Source organism: Motacilla alba, chromosome 12 (genome assembly GCF_015832195.1).
Source record: "Motacilla alba alba isolate MOTALB_02 chromosome 12, Motacilla_alba_V1.0_pri, whole genome shotgun sequence".
In the NCBI taxonomy this organism is placed as follows: domain Eukaryota; kingdom Metazoa; phylum Chordata; class Aves; order Passeriformes; family Motacillidae; genus Motacilla; species Motacilla alba.
In genome coordinates this window covers 13032562-13054997 of record NC_052027.1, presented here as the reverse complement: position 1 = coordinate 13054997, position 22436 = coordinate 13032562, and the positions used below count along the sequence as shown (strand labels likewise).

Genomic DNA, 22436 nt, shown 5'->3' with positions numbered 1-22436 from the left:
ACATCCATGCTTGATTTTTTTAATATTTGCATCTTTTTTTTTATTTTAGATTTATATATTCCATGTTAGTTTAGAATCTGGCAATGGATCTCTGTCCATTTCAAAAACAAATTCCATCATGGCATTAAAAGAATGTAAGAGTTCTTGGGCAACGGGATAAATGCTTTAATTAGTGTTTGCAGGATCCTAGTAAAAACCATCTGTGTCATATGTATATCTACATTTGATCTCACATGATAAAATTATGAAAAATAATGCTGGGGTTTGTAATTAGCTGAGTGGTCTCTGAATGATGATATGTAGTAGATCCTGCTTGGTGAGACAGATGTTTTGATTTTCTTTCACATAAAAAATATCTGTACTACAATTAATTCTTAATACATTTTTTCTTAAGATAGTGTTCCATCAGGCAACTCAAGTGAGGCCACTTATTAAAAAGACTCATTGATGAGATTTTTATATCATACCTGGAGTAGAACACAGCAAAGGTGTGTTATATTTAGACTGCATTCTGATTTATACTGCAAAGAGAGTCAAAATCATGAAAATGAGAGCAGCATAGCTGACATTCTCTCCAAAACTTCTGGCGTGAAGTTTTGCCCTCTAAAAGTCAGCAGAACAATGACAGAGTTTACTGACACCAATGTGTTGCTGTGTTGTAAATCCTCCAGGACGGTGGAAGCTTCATGTGCTACATTTTTCCTCTTCAACAAACATGTATTCAGCACTTAAGAAATAAAATATGATGAAACAATGAGAAAACAAAGATTTCTAAACCCAGTATTATAGTTTCAGGAAAAAAAAAAAATTGAAACACCCACTGTCATTACTTCTGAAGTAAAAACAGTCTGTGGCTTTCAGATCTTCCAGCTGGTCAAGTCTGTTTCTGAGCAGCTTTTATGTATAAAACCATGTACCACCACACCCTGCAGGGCTGTTGCACCATACTCCAAATTCATGGTGCAGTTGACTATTAATGAATTTTTCTAAATATAGAAAGCATACACAGATGAAAAATATGTAACCACTTACATGTGGAAAGAGCTTTTTTTTTTCTGAAAATCAAAATCCAGCTTCATAAGATGCTTAGCAATACTTCCTTTAGAGAAGTTCCTATTCTAAGATGATTTAGTTGCACTTGCATGCATCAGATCACATAAAACCATGAAACTGAATGCACAAAGACAGCATGTGAAATACTTTTAACATCAGTTATTAACTGAAGTTTGCTTTATGGGTGCTAAGCAGATACTCAGCTTTGTCCCTCCACCCATTTAGGGGAAAATGTACTTATGTGTTAATCACCTGCTGGGTGGTGGTGGGGAATCTATCCTTTGATCAAAGGAGACATACTGGTTTTACTTTACATCCTGTCTCTCTCGCTCTCAACTGGCCCATAGCTGGAGGGATTCATTTCAGGATTTTTCTTTATTCCAAGTATTCTGTTACTGGCTGCATACCACCACTCAAGGCATCAGGGCTAAAACCAAACACTCTTTGTGGTACACCCATATGACAGACTTCAAAATGGAAACAATATTTAAGTTAAACCTGTAAGATCAAGTTCGCTGAAACCCTGCAACGCACGAAGCTTTTGAACACTTCAGCATCAGATCAAAGTTTGACAGACTCAAGGAGAGAATCAGTACATTTAAACCTATCAATCCTCAAGGAAAAACAGAGCACATTGGAAAAGTACAGCTGACAGTACTCATTTGCTCTTGGTGCTAACAGCAATCAAATACAGCCAGAGAGCCCAAAGGTTTTTCTCTGTACTCTACCTGTTCTCTGTAACTGAGGCAGGGGTTTCTCACTCAGCTTGTTTAAAGTACACTTTTGGAGCCACACTGCTTTTAAGAGGGAAAGACCAGTTATTTTCTTCTAAAGGTTCACTTCCAGATAAAACTTGTCAAACTTCCTTCAAGCAATAAGACTGTATCTGTGAAGGATTCACATGCAAGTTCAGCTGTTTTCATACTAAGACCTCTCTTCCCCACAAAACCAAAAGAAAAGGTATCCTAAGACACTGTAATTTTTGAACAAGTTGTCTTCACTTCTTCTAATTAAACATTAGAAACTTACTAAGTAAAAGAGATAATTTTTTTAAAAAAAGGAATTAGTACTCTGAGCTCTTTTCTCATTTGCAATCAGTCGCAGGCTTTTCTGGTTGACGGGTTCCATTTGAACCAGATATTTTTGAGGATTATTCATTTTCCTAAAAATGAAGTCATTCTAGTTCTAAATATGCTTCCACCTATTAATTACTCAATGGAAATAGATTATGAGCCTCAAAGTAAAGAGATTTGCAATGCTGAAACTGTAAAATAGCTAATTTCAATTATAAAACAGTTAACAATACAACAGTTTCTTATTAAAGTTTCTGCCACTGGCTTTAGAAATTAGGCAAATTGACAAATGGAGAATAAGATCTCTTAGAAGATGAGTTGTGTAATAGATGGATTAAAAGCTGAATGTGGTTTGGTGAAGAAAAAAAAGCAGCTAGCAAATTTCAAGCAGTTTTACAAGTTTTTTTTTAAATGTCCTATGATTCATAAATATATTACAAATGACTGCTGCAGGATCTACATAAATTTCTCAATTTTGTCAATCTCAGACATAGTATGACTGTGGGTAAGTTAAATAGGATGGATAAGGATGCTTTCATTAAATCTAACCACAGCTGCAGCATACAATAAAGCACACAAAAGAACCTAGAAACTTGGTAAAACCACTTATTTCAGCAGTATAACATTGAAGGCAAGAAATCTTTATCATTTTTTTTGCCCTGCAATTAATGTAAGTAAGGATACAATACTCAATTTTAAAAAACCATCAAGGCAATCTTAGAGCACTTTCAATGCAAAAGGCTTGAACACAGTTCAATCAGAATGTTGGGATCTGCTATTACTTACTGAGGTATAAAAATTCCTAGTGACCTGCAGAACCAAAGTCAGACCTAAAACCTCTGACTGCCATAATCAAAATCATCCTAGCTAACAGAATCCCTAAATCATTAAAAACTTACCTCAGTGTTTACAATCGACTCTCACCATATTCTTGAAGCTAGAATGAATCCTCATGAGAAGCTCACAAGCAGACCAGCCCAGCACAGGGAAGACACAACACAAAGAATGAAACTGTGCTGCTTTGATGGCTCCAGCAAGCTCAGATTGAGGCCTCAGCCATGTTGGGAACAGTAGCCATTTATAAGCTTCCAGATTTGTTTGAGATTTATCACCTAATTTCAAGGTCCTAGAACCATGTGTGACAAAATTAATCACGTTATTAATATAATTGGCTCAGAAAAAGATTGTTGCAAGATCAAAAAATCCCAACCAAAAAAAAATTTAGAGGAACTTTTCCTAAAACATGATACAGATTTACTCTCCAAAATTACAGCTCCATGGAAAATATTATTTATTCCTGATCTCCATGCTTGCATCTGGTAGAAATATGTCTATCTGCAAAATGAACAAAGAGTTTCTGATTCTGATTAGTTAAACAAGAAAACTGCACTGGATAAATTTCTATTATTTTAATAACCTGATTACCTAAATTGGTGCTTTAGCCTTTGAAGATAAAGTGATTTCAGGAAGGGTCCTTTTGTTTTTAACTGATGGATATAATTCTCTTCCAGACTAAGCTTTTCCACTTGAAGATGTTAGTGCCACTGGCTGCAGTGCCCCAGCCATCAGCTGGATGTTATCACTGCTCCTCTGCTCCCTGATCCCCACCAGGCAAGGACAGCCAGGCTGGCCTGATGAACGGGAACTCTTCACTACTGATGCTAACCTGGCTCAGCTGGCTTGAAGTTGATAAGGGATTGATTTCTTCTGCTGATGGATCTGGGGGGTTACAATCCCAGCAGAAAAAGAGCAGCAAGTGAATAATGGTGGGTGGCAATAATGTCCTCACTGGCACAGCTGCACAGCTTAGGCTGGGGACAGATCTCCTCATCCATTCAGGTGTGCTGTGGAAGGAGCCCAGCTTCTCTTCCCTCTCTCCTAGGAGACTATGGCCTCTTCAAACCCTTCAGTAATACTGTTCAAGTGAGCAGCTTGCTCATTTTAGTACACAAGTTCTGGTTTAAAGTAAAACTAGCACATAAACTGCATAGCTAGCTTGTCTGGCTTTGGTAGAACACAGAGCCAAGCTGAAGAGCCCATGGTGTGGCCAGCCAGATGTGCTGAAAGGCTCCAGGAGGGAACCAGTGAAATCATTACAGATCTTCTGGAAAACAGACCTATACACATTTTCATTGGTTAATTGTCTGTAAAGCAAAGATCAAAACAAGAACAAAATGAAGCAGCAAGGTCCTGCCATTGTTGATATACAGGGACATTCCATCACCACTGGAAATGAGCAATTAGCTCAAGAGATTTTTTAAAAAATAAGAACATTGATGCCAAAACAGATGACAAATTAGAGTGGGACAGTATAGTGAAATTAGAAATATTAACAGGAGTTTCTTTGCTTTTTCTAATTCATTACATTAGCATTTAGTACTCTAGCAAAATTATACAAATAGCTTAATATTGTCAAAGCAATCCCAAGATGCAAATACGGAACTCAATTAAATCACACGAACCAATACTTTCCTTATCTTTCTGTGCTTTTACTCTCCATTGTAGAATTATTTATAAATTATCATGCTTCAGCCACTGATTTGAGGCTCCTACTCAAGACAATCCCACCCTGCCCAATGCCTTTCCCCTGTCAGAATAAGGACAGCAGTATGCAAGGATGCCTGCTGGAACAGCCAAATGCTTTCATTTGTTTCTTTGCACCTACACCACCCTCAGCTCAGCCTGAGCTCCAGCCACCACTCCTTGGAGATGTGTTTCCATTGTTGAAGGTGTGTGATCTGAAAACCTGCTCCCATATAGAACCAGTGCCAGAAGAGCAGAAAGCACAACAGAGAGTGTGGATGTGACTCCAAACTGGCTCCAGGCTTGTGGCTGGGGGGACTGGCTATCTCTGACAGCAGTCATCACCTCTCAGAGCTTTTCCTTGAGAAAACCAAGAGACAAATGCGATGACAACTGGCATTTCATTGATGTTAAGTAGGTCAGCACAGAGAGGTTTTCTTACTTGTTCTTATTTTTACAGTGGCCTTGTATTGTAACTAAGAGAATATTAAAAACAGATATTACAAGATTTTAATTTGGTATACATTTTCCATCCTTTGATGAACATTTTCTCTTGTATTTTTTCATAAACTTCCCAGAACAATTTATATAAATATTGTGTATTCAAAATTTTTTTCATCTTTTAGTGTTCAACTGTAAAATCTTACATGCAAAAGTTTATGTCATATGACCTTTGATTAGATCAAGAGGTACTTTTGCTTCCAAACAAACCAGGACCTTCCAACCAGAATGATCTGCAGGCAGTCCCACATTCACATACCCTAATATTCACTAACAACCCTTCAAAACTGTTTTCAAGACAAATAAAATAACAGTAATTTCACACATTCTCATGATAATTTGTGGATGTGAAATCCAACACAATGCAATTCATCACTGGAATCATATCTTTAGGGCAGATTTTTGCTACTTTTTTCAAGATGTCAACAGCTTCAGATTTTAAACAATGGCTAGATGATTTTATTACTTGTGTAAAATCAATAATTAGCTATTCCAGTTTACAGCAACTATAGCATTTCAAAATAAAGATGAAAGCTGTGAAAACTCATACAGCCTTTTCTCACTTTCTACAGTGTTTAAAACTGCTCTGGTATGTTATTTATTTTTACTATGGAAGATTATAAAAGAGCACGACTGATGACGATGGTAGGCCCTGTGATTGTTGTCATCAGACTGACTACATCAAAAGCGTTAAAGTTTAGTTCATCAGCTTCATTTTCCCTTTTTTGTACACCTTCTGCACCTGCAGTGAAAAAGCTGAGGCCAAAGTTCAGGCAGAATGACCTGACTCCCACAGCTAAAATACAAGGAAGACACAAAAAATTCTTGAATTTATATAATTCATTTCTACAATTACACATGAAGGTTATTTGGTGCTTCATAAATACAGTGTTTAAGATTAGATAAATGGCTGTCAAAGAACATCTAGTTCATACAAATCATTTTGAGAATACATTTGTGTATATGCACATGTGCAATGAATACTCTGTATATGTATATTATGAATAGAACAATCAAAAGGAAGAAACTACTCTGAGTAAAAACTGAACAGTACTGAAATAAATAACAGGGCTTTCATTAACTCCAACAGGCCCAGGGTTTCAACTTCCAGCCTTAACTCTCATGGCAAGTGATTAACATATTGCCAGTATATAATCAATAAAAAATAACCAAATATATACAGCTAAACAAATCCCTACTTTTAATGAAAACCCTCTGTCTTCAGCAGTGAGCCATTAATATCTAAAAATACGAGCAGCAGTATTGAAATCTTTAAGAATAAAAGAAAGGTAACTTCTTAAATAATAAAAAATGTCCCAATAAAGATAAAAGCTATAAATGTCTTCCATTAAGAATAAAAGTATTTTAACAGGATAAAGACTAGACACAAATCTGTCTATGGTTTGGAAAACAAACATTGCTTGGGAGGTTCCTCCTTTTGTTTAGTAAAAAACTAAGTTGCAGGAAAACAACAATCATGCCTAAAAATTCCCAAATCCAAAATGCCCTTCAGCTCCAGTCAATGTAGCAACACCCATTTATCTAATTAAGCATAGAGCTGGTATTCATACACTCGATGAGAAAATTAAAATGAACACTGCAAACCGTCATGCTCCTTATTTTTCCCTTGCCTTGCATGCTACTGATGCTCATTTCAAAGTTAGCATGTTTTTTTTCCAAAACAAGCCAAACAAGAAGAAAAATAAATTATTTACCAAAGTCCTAACTTGAAATAATGAAAACAAAAAGCAGAACAATAGCTAAGAGTTAATGTCTTTAAACATATCCTTATATAGCAACATGACCAAATTTTGTTCTGCTTTGTACTGCTAGTTTTAGCAAGCACATCTTGAAAGAGAACTGTTCACCACATCTCAGCAAAGACAAATCTAGGCACCACATTTGTTTTATAACAGCCTTCTCCTCCCTGAAGCATATGAAACACATCCAGTAGTTTGAAGTGAACAGTGAATATTTGCCTGAGCAATATTCTTTCATCCATGTTGCAGACAATTTCTGTTTTGAAGGAGTTTTTACCAAATGGCACTGATGCCTTGTGAAGAATGCCTCCACAGTGTCTACCAAGGCTAAATTTTAAATTTACAGACTTTATGGGCTGCTCCTAAAACCAAATTTAGCAGTCTATCTGTATGATCCTATTTTCAAAAGCACTAGCTATCAGCTGCTGCCAAGCACAGGCTTCAGTCACTCTCTGTTTCACGTATGAAGGTAACCCTGAGGATGTCACAGACAATAAATTTGTCCAAACATCCGATCTACTTCACATCTGACACGGAACACAGTCTACAGTACTGTACAAACAGAATACTGTACAAACAGGTTTTGTGCTGAGCTCTCTCACACATGGACAGCTTGTGGCAAAGCCTGAGCTGTTTTTCCAGCGTCTGCTGCACTTCAGTGGTTGGAACTGGAAAGGGAAAACAAGCACTTGTGTTCTACCTGCACCACAAAACATTTTCTGAGGGTCACATGGCTTCAGTTACCCATGACAGATTGCTATATAGGCTTAATTCTTAAAATTTATCATCACCTCATGATTTTCTTTCTTTTTTTCCCTCTGTATGGGTGAGGAGAGGGGAAGAGATCCTGTTTCTAACAAGACTCGAGCACTGCAGCTGCATTGGCTACTAAATGGGCTGGCCAGGGAGATTTCCCTGAACACTTTGCCAGCTCTCTACAACCTTACAGCACCTTCTCATCCTGAACTTTAAAGGGACTGCACTTTCTTTTATCCTAACCACATTTTAAACATAATTAGAGGCCCAGCCTGCACTATATCTTTACTGAGGCAGAGTCCCACCTCATGGCCTCCAGAAAAGCTTTGATTGCAGAAATCAATCATAACCATTAGTATTGGAACAAAACAAGATCACAAGCTAAATGTTTTGGTATATCAGGCACTTATGTTTTTTGGTCGGGAAAAAATCCTCATGAAGAAAAATCAACTACAATTCAAAAGCATACAATCTATTTTACACTGCTCTAATAAATGCTAAATAAATATTCCCTCTGTCTCTTGTCAGCCAGCTTTCAAAATCATTGTATTCTTTATGCACAAGTTTTCTTAAACCAAATCAAATGTGGTTTTGAGTCTCTAAAAGGGCAAAAATATTTGGTTCATAAACATGTTCCATGTTGCAATGGAAATGCAGTCACAGTTTAAATAATTTAAACTGTTTAACTACAAATTATGACAAATATACAAAGTACAAAATAATAAGAGGAAGATTTTTGTCTAGAAACCCACATTTGCAGTTCAAATACTTTTAAAATTAAATTGTTTCTATTCTATTTTCCTCTCCAACATAAAATATATTCCTCATGTTCATTCTCATTGGGTCTCTTGTTTTCTTCATGTTCACAATTAGCTTTTGACAGATGTCAGCAGTCACAAAAAAAATAGAAGCTTTTCTAAATAAGATGGATATACACCCAATTTAATTTTATTAATGTTGTGTTTTAATATACACTCAGTTGACTGAGAGATTTGATTTCTCTCAGCCACATTACTTGTCATGAAAATCAGCAGTGTGAGAGGCAGAATGGTAAAATGCCAAAGGCAATATAATGTGTGGAAGCTTTAATAAGACCTTAATCTTTGCTTATGTGAGTCGATTTTGCTCCTCTGAACAGGCCCATTGAAGTAAATAAAATTGTTCCTGTAAGAAGTAGTGAGCAACATTTTCTACAAGCAATCCACCAAAGCCTGGTGTCTTCAGCGATGTTGACATCACTGTGATTTTGAGCTACAAATTACCCACAGCTCCAAAGGCAAGCCCCAAACAAGTGGATATGCATCAACAATACCTGACACACCATGACAATACAATTTACACATTTGGGAGACAAACAATTCAAGCTGCACTTTGTACTCTTGAATATCACAAGCAAATTACTGTATGGATGCTATTCTATGATAATATTTCAGGCAAAGAGCAGGTATTGCACAGAGAGATCATACTTCCCTTACTAAATATCTGCTGCTGTTTAAAAATTTCACTAAAACATTTCAGCTGGAGAGGTAGTCTCATGTTTTTCCATGCATATCATAAATTCTATTCTAGTAAAACTGCATTATTAATCTGTGGCAAAATTTCTTAAGTATCAAACATTCATACACATTCTGCAAAGATATTACAGTGCTCTTACAGGGATTTTAAAAGATGGTACAGCAAATTAATACTAGTTTAAAGAACTTAGCTACTGAAAGAAAGAAAATTGTCTAGACAGATATAAATACATGTCTTTTAAAGTTCTGTACCCACCTACACCTTTAGCCACAATAAGTTATGAAAAAAAAACAAAACCACTAGACCATTAAACCATTAAACACAGTTTCTAATTTTTCACTGCATATGAGAAAACATCCTTACAGCATTCACAAACACACTTGTCAAGAAACACACAGCTCCATGCAGTGTAAAAGAAAACACAACAATTAGACTGCAACATGAAAAAGAGAGAAAAGAGAGTTTCTCACCCCTCAAAACAAAACTGGAACTTTGGTTTATAGGAACGGCTATGCCCATATACCCTCCTCATCATCCTGTGTGCCAGACATGTGGATATGCACAGAGAAGGTGTTGGCATTGGAATGAAAGAAAGAAAGGTTAGTTACTTTGGTGCATATAAAATACAATTTTCTTGGCTTTTAACAACATGATTTTTTTTTCTAATGCAAGCCAGTGAACACACATGAACAAGCTTGTGCTACATATACAAGAATCTGCATCTATAGCAACCAAAAAAACAACAACAGTGATGTAAAAATTTTTTCCTCTCCGTTAAAGCAGTGTGTAGGAAGATGATTATAAGATTAAATATTAAAAGATTATCTATTTTTTAATTGCACGCAATTCAAACCAACATTGAGAGCAATGAAAAGGTCAAACCTTTAAGTAAGCAAAAAAATGAATCAAATTGTCTTACACTTTGTTAAAAGATACAAAACTGCTGAATAAAGAAAAAATTTATCATTAGCAAAGTAAAAGTGCACTTTTCCAAAATGTTATCAATTAAATTTATCTTTTCAACACATGTTAAACACTGCACATTTTTGCATGCTATTAAATAGTGCTTCACCTTTTTTTCCAGTTTTGAACCATTAGGTTTATTCATTTTGAGTTTTAGGGATAAATAAAATTAATGACAAATACAAAAATTCATAACAATTTCTTGAATTTGTTTTTAAAGGGGATTAGTTTACAGTAGATAAGTTGAAAGCAGAAAGTCTTTCTTCACAATATTATAAATTTGAATTTAATAATAAAATTAATTTTAATAAAATCTAAAAAATAACCTAAACGTGAACTAAACCAGGAGATTGAAATGTTCTCCCCAAGATACACTAAGACTGCAATTTTACAATGATTCTTTATCTACACACACAGAGATGTGCATGTGCACAGTTATCTCCATACACAGTTAACTGTGCCCAATGATGTGAGACTCAGCTGCTAGAACTTAGAGGTGCACAGCACAGGGTTTTTCATTTAACTCAGGATTTCAAAATCAAATAAAATCATATAATATCATTTTAGCTATCCTTAAAATTCACCTATTAATATCTTAGAAACATTAAAAAAAAACATTCAATAATTTAAAAACCCTGGGAATTAGCTGGTATAACATATGGCTGGCACTTAATTAAATATAAAAGTTTAATAAAATGAATGGTAATTAATTATGATTGAAATGGACAGGAATTTTAGCCTGAAAATATACACTGCCAGTATCACTACTGTTGCTAACTCATTCTTGGAATAAAAAAGAGCTCCCAGATGTCAACTGTTATTAAAAACCAGATGTTAAGATAGATGTCTTGCATGTTGCTGAATTAAGTAAAGAAATCTGACAGTCCACTATAAACTTGGCTATCATTTAACACAGAAGAAATGTGGGTAAATTTTTTACAGTTAACTTGGAACACATCTGAGTTATAAGGTCTGCACAAATACACCACAAAGCAAAGGCAGAGTAAGGCCTGAATATCCTTATTTCTTTTTGAAACAAGGCACAGGTTCTGTAAAACTTCCAATGAGCTGGGTTTGCCTCACTGAAAACACAAGTTATTCCTCTGGATTCTGCAGGAGCCACTCCTGGTAAGGCCCCCTAATGCTAATTGAACTGACTTTCAAGCTGACAAGAGTTTTTGCCAGAGTAAAGGTTGAAGAAAGAATGAAGGATTTCTTTTCCACTGAGTAGTTTGATCCTATTTCACTAACATAATGCATTAGGTTAATCTTTGGTGATATCCTGAAAAACAGCAAGAAATCAACAAAATGGACAATACAACAGATTTCCAAGTGACTCCTCCCCTAACTACACTCAGCTTGGTTTGCTGTTCAGAGTATGGCAATTCTTCAGACAGGCAGATATTCATTTTTACTTCAATTATTTGTGCCATCTCCTTTGGGCAGAATTCTAGAAGAGTTGAAAAAATCAAATATTGTCAAATATTTGTAAAGAGTTTTATGGGAAATTAAAGACAATTATAATTTGACACTGATCCTGATATACAAAAAGCAATAAATTAAAAGCTGGAGCTCAGTTAACGTCAATCAACATGGCTTTATTGAGCACCAATCCTGTCAAAATACCTTCCTATCTTTTTCTATTACAGAGAGATTCTTTTTTATAAGTGCTTTGAAATAATATGCTGAGATTTTTGTAAGGCCATTGATGATACAGTGTCAGAACAATTAGCTCTGTACTGAATGAATGTTTGCTGGAGAAGGAAGGGGACCTGTAGATATATTTCTCATCTCAAACTTGTTCCTATTCCCATGATCCAAAAGAAAAGCCTGACAGTCTTCTTGGAAATGTGAACAGATGTGGAATTATCTGAAAAAATGTTATCAGACACAGATACATATGCCTGAAATCATGAACACACTATCATAATTGGGCAACTATCATAATTAGAAAAAAGGGAACTGCTTCTGAAATCAAGGACATCAAAAAGGTCTTTACAGGTCATGGTGGAAATGAACACGTGGTATAATGTTGGATTTACCAAGACAAATAGAGGCAGAGAAAGAAATCTCAGAATTTTTGCTGTATCTCTAGACAGTAGCATAAGACCATTAAGAGAATTTCACATCTGGTCCTCATGTCACACTCTTGTGAATATTTGAAAGACTGTAAACAGATCAGGAAACAGCTTGAAAATTATTGAAAAATAAACTTGGCAGTGAGAAACAGGACACTCAACCTAAATGATCCCTCAGAAAACATTAAAAGATTTTCTGATCATTATTAAGTAACACAGAGTAAAGGAGACAGATCTTTTCTCTAGTAAAAACATCTAGATAGAGATTTAGAGGATGTAGTTACACTGCAAATACAGGACATAGTTTTCAGTAACTCAAAATTTCTGGATGATTTCAAGATTTCACATCAAGTCTTAGACACTTTCTAAAAGATATGGTTAATTACATTCAAACTAATTTTTAAATTATAGATTTGATGAAGAAATTATTGAGGAGTCCACATCATGATCCCAGTCCACTTAACCTTCAACAACTACAATTTAAAAAAATCCGCTTCCATTATTTTTCCTCACATCTGTTCCCATGAAAATGTGTGCCATGATCCTTAACCAGTACATTAAAATTCATTACATATTTTCCAATTTTTTATTAGCAATTTCATAAAATTAAACACAGTGTTCTGTTTTGACATAAAATTGAATAAAATAATTTTAAAAACCCCAAAAAAACCAAACAATAACATCACTGTATTTTAAACTTTTAATACTAAGAACAACCTCAAAACCAGTCTCAACTGGCATAAATTCCAACTTACAGTTACAAAATTTTTCTCTATAGGAACAAGTACCCAAAAGCACTTGATAAAAAGCACATGAGAATCAGGACTGTAAATTTGATAGGTTCCATGAATAAAGTATTGTGTCAAGAAGCTGCTGTTTGGTGCCTCAGTGCAAACAGATAATGGAGGGAATACAGAATTCTTCACTGAAGTTCTGAGACAAATAAAATTCACTACTTATTTCTGCTTTCTTGACACACAGTGAAGCAAAATAAAAGCTGCAGTTATGCCTTATCATTTATTAATATTGGAACAGAGGATTCCAGAAGTAAGCTTAGTTTTTCATATCAGTGTGTGTATCCTACAGAATCATTAATCTATGGCTCTTTCAAACAATAAACTGCAATCAAGCAATTTTTCATTAATGTTTGTGTACATTAACTGCTTTTTAAACTTGGATCTTTCATTGGTTTATAAGGTCAAGAATAGCAATTCTATGACAAAAACTGCAAAGCAAAATCTCGGTTACTGACAAGCAAAACAGGAAAACACCCAAAATCTGAGAGGTACCATTTGACTTGAGAAATTAGTATACACACTTGTCATAAAATTGTTAACAATTCAGAGTGTTTAAAATATTGAATGCTTTGTATTTTTAGAACAGACATCCCAGTATCTAATTACTGTATTTACAGTAAAGTGGAATAATCTCAAATACTATTAATGCTTTTTATAAATAATTGATTTTATTTCATACTTCTGCTTTTCTTTCTTTTTTTTTTAATTTCTGTGCTGCTATTTACTATAATTGCCTACTATCTTAAAAACAAGTATCTGCTATCACTAAATGTGATTTACTGCTCTGATCCAATTGCCACAAAACCTCAAATATGGCTTCAAAGTATCAAAATGAGGAAGCTGAAAAAACAGTGCTTGGAAAACATTACACACAGATGCAGAAATGTAGAGACATTTTCTGTTTGCTACTGGAGTACGTCTCAATGCAAGCTTTGCAGGCAGATTTCTCAGCCATCAATTCTCTAAGGCTCATCAGGGTCCGCAGTAAATTTGAGCCTGTGGCCTTCAGGGAACAGGGGCTACCTCACACAGCAGATTAGAAACAAAGGAGAACTCTAATCGTGGTCTGCACAATTAGGTCTGGCTACAAAAATTTAATAATCAGATGCCAGAAATTGTCAGTGCAGTCATTGCCATTCTGCATGTAGCATATTCTTGATCACTGGTGAACATGGAGTAGCTGCAGGAGGTAACATTTGTGTTCCAACAGCAACAGATCTACAGCCACTACAATGGTCCTGAGAGTTACCTCTGAACAATACACCTGTCTTGGGGTATTCTGAATGAATCTTGCCTAAAACTGTTCCCTTTAGCAATCTCACAGTGCTGGAGGACCTCCTGGAATGTATGTTTCATTTAAGTTGGATCAAACAGGAACTTGGGGTGCCCAATCCAACACCACATCTGGATATGAACCATACGCAAGAAGTGGGAATGACCAGGAGGACTTGATTCAAATCTGCATTCTTGACAAGAACTAAAACCCTAATGTTGGTGCACTCAAAGACTGCAAAAGACTGCGTTACTATGCGGCCACCTCATGAAAATATGTGTATAAAATTTGGTTAGAACACAATCCCCCACACTCCTGTGGCATGCAAGTATCTTTATAAAATCTATTCTTAAAAAAAAAAAAAAAAAAAAAGTCCTGATCTCCTTCTAGTTTTTGCAATACAGGCAACATTAAAAACTTGATGAGTTAAGCTTTTCTGGCTCTCTTCCCACAATAGGAGACCCTTTCTGACAAGGCTCATCACATTTCCCTTTCATGTTCTGCATGCTAAGAATAAATGTCTTAACTTGGGTTAAATAAATCTAGCGATAACCTGCTCATCTCTGTAACTAACTTTCTGATGACTGATTTACACTGCTCTCCTTATTATCTACAGCCTCTAATGGGTCATTAAACGTGTAACTGCTGGCTCTGAACTGTGAAATTGTCCTACTTACAGCAAATACTTAAATTTACAAATATTAATTTCCCCCTTTTACAAAGAAATCTACCTGCTAAGCAATGACATTTTTTTCAAATCAGGAACTTAAACTAAAAATCAGAATCTTTCAGAGCTTAGAGAGACTTTCATCTCCTGCTCAGTTTCCAGGAGCAAACATAGCTGAGGACTAATCACATGAACTCTCCATGCACAGAACAATTGACTACAGAAGAGTTTTGTGCATGAATGATTTGAAGAACTGAGCCTGTAGCTAAAAAGTGGAAAGACTAACAGTGGATTCATTTAAGTGTTTGGGGCATAGAGCTTTAAAAGGTCTTTATTTGATGTTTCATTTGTATATTCAAAAAGCTGAATAAATCTTAAAAATTGCTTCAGCAATATGTATTTATGTCAGAGGTCTATTTTCAAAGTTATCCATAACAGAAGGGGTCACAAGTGACCATGCATCACCCAGTTATGAAAATGGCCCTAAATCCCATCTCACCATTTGTTCTATTTGTATATAGTTGGGTTAAAATCAATCACAAACACGGCCATGGGGGAAAGCGAAATGTTGTTTCTGAGCATTTACTTTACAGCACCCAGACCAGCATTAACATGAATAAGATGTTTCAGCAGATACTCATGCATTCTAAAGTTTTATCACTAGATGAAGCGGAAACTCAATGCTTCTTACAAGAAGTCGTCCGTGAAATCAGATTTGCAATGCAAAAATTTATGGTCCCCTTTGTAGTGAAAGCCTGTGACATGTTATCTCACTTAAGTAACCAGTGCCAGATATGCAACTTTTGTTATCAAGTTACTGTCTCCCAGAAATGCATTTTTGGCTCTCTCAGTTGGTCTAAAGACCTATTTTAGACTATGATGGTGGCAGATAATTTTTCTGCTAAGAAATGTAAGATAAATGTAAACCTCTACATAAGTGTTGTATATTATAACACACACATTCAGGGGAAATGAAGGGGAGAGATTTCTATAGTTAAACATGATCTCAAAAAATTCTTCCATATGTGGAAAAGACTGGAAAGCTAACATATAAATATAGATATATATAAATATACACACTGCTCAGTGTGTATACATTTATATCACATTCATTAGACCTCAAAATATAAAATAAATTAATTTCTGTAAGCAAAGGAGAGGTATAACTTTTCAATGTGCAAAATCCATCTCCTGGAGTATCAAAGACAGCAAAACCCATTTCCTATTTCTTGTTTTTAATACAACTCCAGTTTAGCTGGTTTTTATGTAAATTAAAAATTTAATATCATTAAAAGATGTTTTAAAAGTAGTGTGGTTACAGTATAATTGAAATTAAGAGGCAGGATTAACAAAATCATGAATAAATATTCCAGATTTCCATTGGCTTTAACTTTAAAGTGAGAAATCTTGAGTGGCTCACAATGTTTGTAACTGCAAAATGGCAGCAAATCAAAATGAAGAACCAGAGAATTCTTGAAAGATAAATTCAGATTCAGAGATGCTCTTACAAATTTGAAGGCTCTTTCTTTCTTCCATCACAAGTACAATGTAACTCACAATGACTCTTAGGTTTGAAGCCAAACCTCAAAATGTGTGCAAGCTTCTGTGGAAAGCAATTTCAGTTTTCTTCTTAGGACAAAGTGGACAGAAATGCCTAGACAGATGTCAGAGGCAGGCAAAATATGCTATATCTACTGAAATAAGCACATGATAAAACTCACTGAATTTTAGGTAATGTTTAGACAGAAGTTACTTCGCCATTAGAAGAGAAGTATTTGCCATTCAGTAGCTGCTTATAATAAACAATGTAGCTATGAAAACTGCATACAACTTAATTGCAAAATTGGTGTTTTAAAGGTGACCACGATACAAATAGGATTTTATTGCATTCAGTTCAACAAGTCTGAACAATGTGTGATATGAATCACAAGTTCTTTGTTCCAGAAGAATAATATGTGCAGCAAAGATGAAAAATTAGATGAAAGATTAAAAATTTGAAAGCATTTATCTGACTAATTTGCACTCCACTTCTGAGTTCTCAAAACACTAATTCAGCACAATACTAGTTATTTACAGTGGATATGTCTGAGATTGTTTATACTGAATGTACTGACAAGCAAACCTTGCCCTGCCCAAATTCCTAAATTAAATAAATCCATGTGACTCCAATGAGCTTAGTGCAGGCTCAGCTCAGCGCTAATGCAATTGCGTGCTGCCCTGCAGCTTGAGGCACCAGCAGAACAAGTTCACATCCATTTGGGGAACAGACAAGAGCAAGCCCACACCTGCCTAAAAACAATGTGTAAACATACAGGATAAAGAAACACACAGAATATTAAATAAAATCTGGGTCAGGGAGGAAGGCAGTAATTCCAATTTAGTGCATTACGCAGCTATAATATATCGCTCCTTTTATGTAGGACAATGTCATTGGTATTCTCCTTCTTTTCTCTTTCCTTCTTTTTTCCTGAACAACTAAAAGACAAAGTTTCAATGACGCAAAAAACTCCCAAACAAGATATTTCATTTTTCCAGGTACTAAGCTTCTGCTCTGACAACAATTTCTACTCACAGTCTAAAGAAATTTTAAGAATTTGATGCTTTTCAAATAACCATGGTTATTTGCAATAGCTAAAATAGCTAAAATACTCTGTGGGTTTTTTATGTTTTTATGGCTGTTAGGTTTTGTTGTTTGGTTTTGTGTCGGGTTTTTTTTTTAAGGAAAAATCTCAGTTTTGATATTCCTGAGGCCTGTTCAGGAGTTTGAGGTTGGCAATTTTCCAAGGGGGCCACAGAATACAAGGCATTATGCTAACGACCAGGACTGCCAAAATACACAAAGTAGCATGCTTCCCTTCCCCTAAAATTACATATGGATCAATACAGTGATTTGTAGATCAGGATCCACACACTAGAATAATAATCATTGTTTGACTGTCCTGTGGTTCTGATTTCCAAGTCATCCACCTCGAACAAAATCCCATCTGACCTGTTCAGAGTTTTTCACATATCGTCTTTCAGCAACTCCAAGGATATTTAGCAGTTCCAGCTGATGAATAAAGACCTGTTGCCAAGACCAGTCACCACTTTACAAATCAATAAACACTTTTTTTTCAGAGCACATGGTCTTCTTCAAAACGTTCATTTTTAGTGGCATACATCTACTTGGCGACAGCCAGTTTGTTGTCAAGTTTCACGCATCACTGCATGTGAGTTCTTTTCTCAAATGCTGGAGTTTACTAGCATCCTTTTAAAAAGCCTGTTTAAAATGAGGCACATTTAATAGCAAGACAGGCTCGTTCTGGAACAGTTGGCCTTGTGACTGGAGGAAGGGAAGCTCCAGAGATGCATCGTCCCTCATCTCTGTCCTGATAAGGAGGACTTTTCCTTTAGATAGGAGGATAGTTCAGAAACCTTGAACTACCTTTCAGGCCTCCTTGCTGAGATCTCAGAGGAACAGAAAACTTGTTGGTGAGTTTGTAACAAATTACTTCTAAACACTAAATCTTGTAGAAGACCCATCAAAAATGTTTTAAGTAGGGAAAAAAAACTCTGTGTAGTCAGACAGGATTAAAAGATGTAAAAGGGCATCTTTTTACATGCTTAGGCACCATGTGACATTCCATCCTCAATTATAGCTTCTAAGAATAGGGCCAACTTTTTGGAAAGCAGCCAGTTCCTACAGCATGCTCTATGATATTCACATTTTTCTAAAAATCTGATTATTTTCTATGAGCACATAATCTCTCATAAAACAAAATCAAAATATATTTGTAGCCCTGGTGACCACAGAGTAAAGCATTCAGCTTTGAATCCACCACAGCTCAGGTATTCAGGAAACTCTTAGGAGATTAAGAACACTGTACATTTTATTTCTTTAAAAATCTCCAGTACTATGGGAAGTAAGAAGATTTGATAGTTGTTATAATCATCAGTATTGGCAATACAATCTAAAGTACAGAAATTATTCAGATATTATATCTCCAGTCTTGAACTGTGTTAATGCAGAATAAGGTTCTTCCCTATGACCTCTCAGCCTAATTTCCTATTAAGAATGCCATCAGACTAACTTCTCATGTCAGATTACCTGCACTTTTTTCCTGTAGAGATGCCACTTTTAATTTCATAACAAATTAGAGTTTTTTACAAAGTAGTCCATAAGAAGAATTTTGAACTTAGAACCTTCAATCACATCTTAATGTTCTCATGAAGTTGAAGAAGTGCTGGGTGATAATCAAAGATTGCCATTCATTTTGTGGAGACTATCCTGGAGTTAGAGATTGGTCATACAAGTTGGGGACTGTAAGGACTTTGAACAGGGAGTGAAAAATGCCCACAGAAATGAACACTAATTGAATATGGGTGACTAGAGCCTCAAACTCAGAACAGGAAACAAACAGGGAAGGACTGAGAGGTTCCTGAGATTAGAAAACCAAACGGAACCAGAGGTCAGGTTTTGACCAGGATTGTGGCTAGCAGGGCAGAATTCTCTGTTGGCTGGTAACTCACAGGCCTGTTCCCATACTGAAAGGACACAACTGACAGAAGGAGGGCTGCCCAGCGAGGCAGCTGTGGCAGGGAATACAAATGTGCTCATCCCTAACAACTTCCAACAACAGCAATTTGCTTGAGCAAAGAGAGCACACAGTCATTGGTGTGACACAAGCAGGCACTTCTTTCAAAACATTTTCTATAAAAGGGAGAAAACTGAAAGATGATGTGAGGCAGCTGAGGCTAAGGCAAAAAGGTTTTAAGGAAAAACAGTAAGGATGTAGAGGTGAGAAATACAAGAGGCAAAGAGCTGCGCAGTTGGGTTTGGGGGAGAGTCTGTGCTGTGGGGCAAGATAGCTGCTAAATCTGGAAGTTTCAATTAATTTAGCCATGGGGGGTTTTTGTTCCAGATAACTGCTGGATGCAACAATCCAGATTAGATTATTGTAATGCACTCTACAAGGGGCTATATACTACAACTCCTTGGAAACTAAATCCAGAGCAAAATGCTTATTCAGCTCATTTTCATTCTAAGAGTATTACACCCGCACTTCAGGATACACACAGACTGCCAAAATGTTTCCAGGTGGAAATTAAGAAAGATTGCCAACTCTCAAGCCAAAACTGAAGAGAATAAATTTAAGTTATTGTGCAAAGCTGCAATATTATCTTTTTTTCCTGTTTTTTTACAGACTAGGGAAAAATTGTTAATATATGTTACTGACATGGCAGCACTCAATCCCCAGAAATTTATTTATGTCAAATAAAAATCAGATGTACTAAAATAACCAGAGATCACATCATGACCAACTGTAAAAAGACCACGTGTATGAGCAGATGAGAGTTAGCGTCCTCCTACTCTTTATGAGGTTTCCTTACAACTTGACCAGAGTTAGGTCCAGACAAGGATGGCAAAAAAAGTTTACCATCTATGCCTGTCCCTAGAGAGCAAAAAGAGAGGGAATAAAGGCTAAAAGTGTCTGGAAATTTGTCTTTGTTCCCTAGCAGCAGCCAGAAGACCAAAACACATCCATTGTATCTGAAAAAAGGTGCTCAACTAGTTCCTTCAAGAGAAGTCAGAGATCCTGTTCTTCACTAAGTCTAGAGTCATTCTGCCACATGCTGCCCTTGGCAGGATAGGAAATCAGGTAAGAGTTATAACAAAAACATAATAATTTTTAAAATGTCAATACCTGAAGAGGAAAGCTTCGCATAAATATTATGCCTGTTTCAAACAGGATGAGCATCTTCCAAGGTCTTCCAAGAAGCTCTGGTACATCTTTCTCTTTACAAAGGGTACAGAAATGTCTTTTTTGTTGCAAAAATGTACTCCACTGCCCATGTACATATTTTACAGACATATAATAGCATGCATTTCTCTATATAAATGCGGCATGTGGATTGGAAAATCCAGTATTATCTATAGAAATGAAGAATGTTTCAAATTAACACAGTTCAATTGAAAAATTTAAGATAAAGCACTGTCAAGAGTTCACTCATGATTACACTTGACTGTGCTGTTCTCAAAGGTTATTTCAGCAAGGATTTTGCTATGAATCTCCTATTCACTTCCCTTACAAGTAAACATATACTAGGCTAATCCATTGTTCACAGGCTTTGTGGAAATTTTGGGATGACAGCACTTCAGGAGAACACCTATTCTGAGTCCAACACAAGCGGAAATAAAGCTCTGTTCATCTAACCTGTTCTTAAAAACCTCCAAGAAAGGACCTTCCATTACATGTACATGAAAGAATGTCCAGATTTTGTTTCTACTTACAGATTCATTAGACTCATAGTGAAAAAGTATTCTTTTTAAAAACTAACCTAGTTATTCCTGGCAAAATTAAATTTACTGCTCCTAGCCTTTCTCCATTGAGCACTGGAATACAATTGATCATCGTCTTTTTTACAACAACATTTTATGTATTAGAAGACTTATGTCTCCCCTTTGGTACTGTCTAGACTAAACAAACCATGTTCTTTAAGCCTTCCCCACAGGTCATGTTCTCTAAAACTTCTATCATTCTTGTTGCTCTCCTTTCGTCCCTTTCTACTTTGTCTATGTTTCCTAAAGCATGGAGATCAAAACTGTAAACAGCTTTTCAGATGAGCTCTCACCAGTGCTCCAAGGAACAGGATAACTGCTTCCTGCTTCTTCTTCAGTATTATATCTGTCCTAGAATTAGATCCAACTTCATTGCAATGGTATTCCATGGTGCAGTTTAGATTCTTTTTTCCATGCCATTACCTCAACAGCATATGTGCCTTCTCCCCTGTAAGAAGACTTGTCTTTGCCGAATTTCAAATTTCTTATTCTAGACTCTCCACAGCTTATCAAGACTGGGGCAGTTTACTGATCAGTTTGACTGCTCCTGCTGTGCTTGGAGCTTCTTACATCTCTATTCATGACCAACAGTATTAATGGCATTTCTATTTCACCACTGAAATAATCTCTAAAAAAATACTCCACAGAATCAGATAGAGGACAGACCTCTTTGGAACCCTGCTGTTACTGGCCCTCCTGCCTGAAAATGAGCAATGGAAAATTTATCTATTGGTTGCACACCCATCTCATGGCAATCTCATAATTATTTAAATTAAAAATTACAAGTTAAATTAAATCTTTTATTACTGCAATTAATTTTACATTAGTTATTTGTTACACTACAAAATTATGTATTTATTTGCATATTACAAATATCTGGTGGGACAGGGCTAAACACCTGGTGAATTAAAAAGTACCACTTTCTGCTTTAACCAAAAAACCAGTTATCCTATCAAAGGAAATTAGATTTGCTTGACATAATTTTCCTTGGCAAATTCAAGCAGACTAAATATAGGATGGGTATCCTGAAACCTTTTTTAGAGAATGGCCCAAAACTATCACCTAGGAATAAATCTGAGAGTACAAGCACTAGCAAATACTAGTAAAATAGCTACTATTTTATATGCTCTATCTTTAATCATGCACCTATTTCCACTA

The 22436-nt window shown here is 35.8% G+C and overlaps 1 protein-coding gene across 15 annotated transcripts in view; it reads right to left on the bottom strand.

Annotated features, from left to right (window-relative positions):
• ERC2 (ELKS/RAB6-interacting/CAST family member 2) overlaps positions 1-22436 on the bottom strand; it is a 418139-nt gene that overhangs the window by 99653 nt on the left and 296050 nt on the right. For all 15 annotated transcript variants that reach the window (XR_005258403.1, XR_005258404.1, XR_005258405.1 and 12 more), the window contains one exon: positions 9652-9717. Coding sequence is in view for 1 of the 15 variants with exons in the window: in XM_038149364.1 (XP_038005292.1) it covers positions 9691-9717 (27 nt within the window). In the remaining 14 variants the exon portion in view is untranslated. The remainder of the gene's footprint in view (positions 1-9651; positions 9718-22436) is intronic.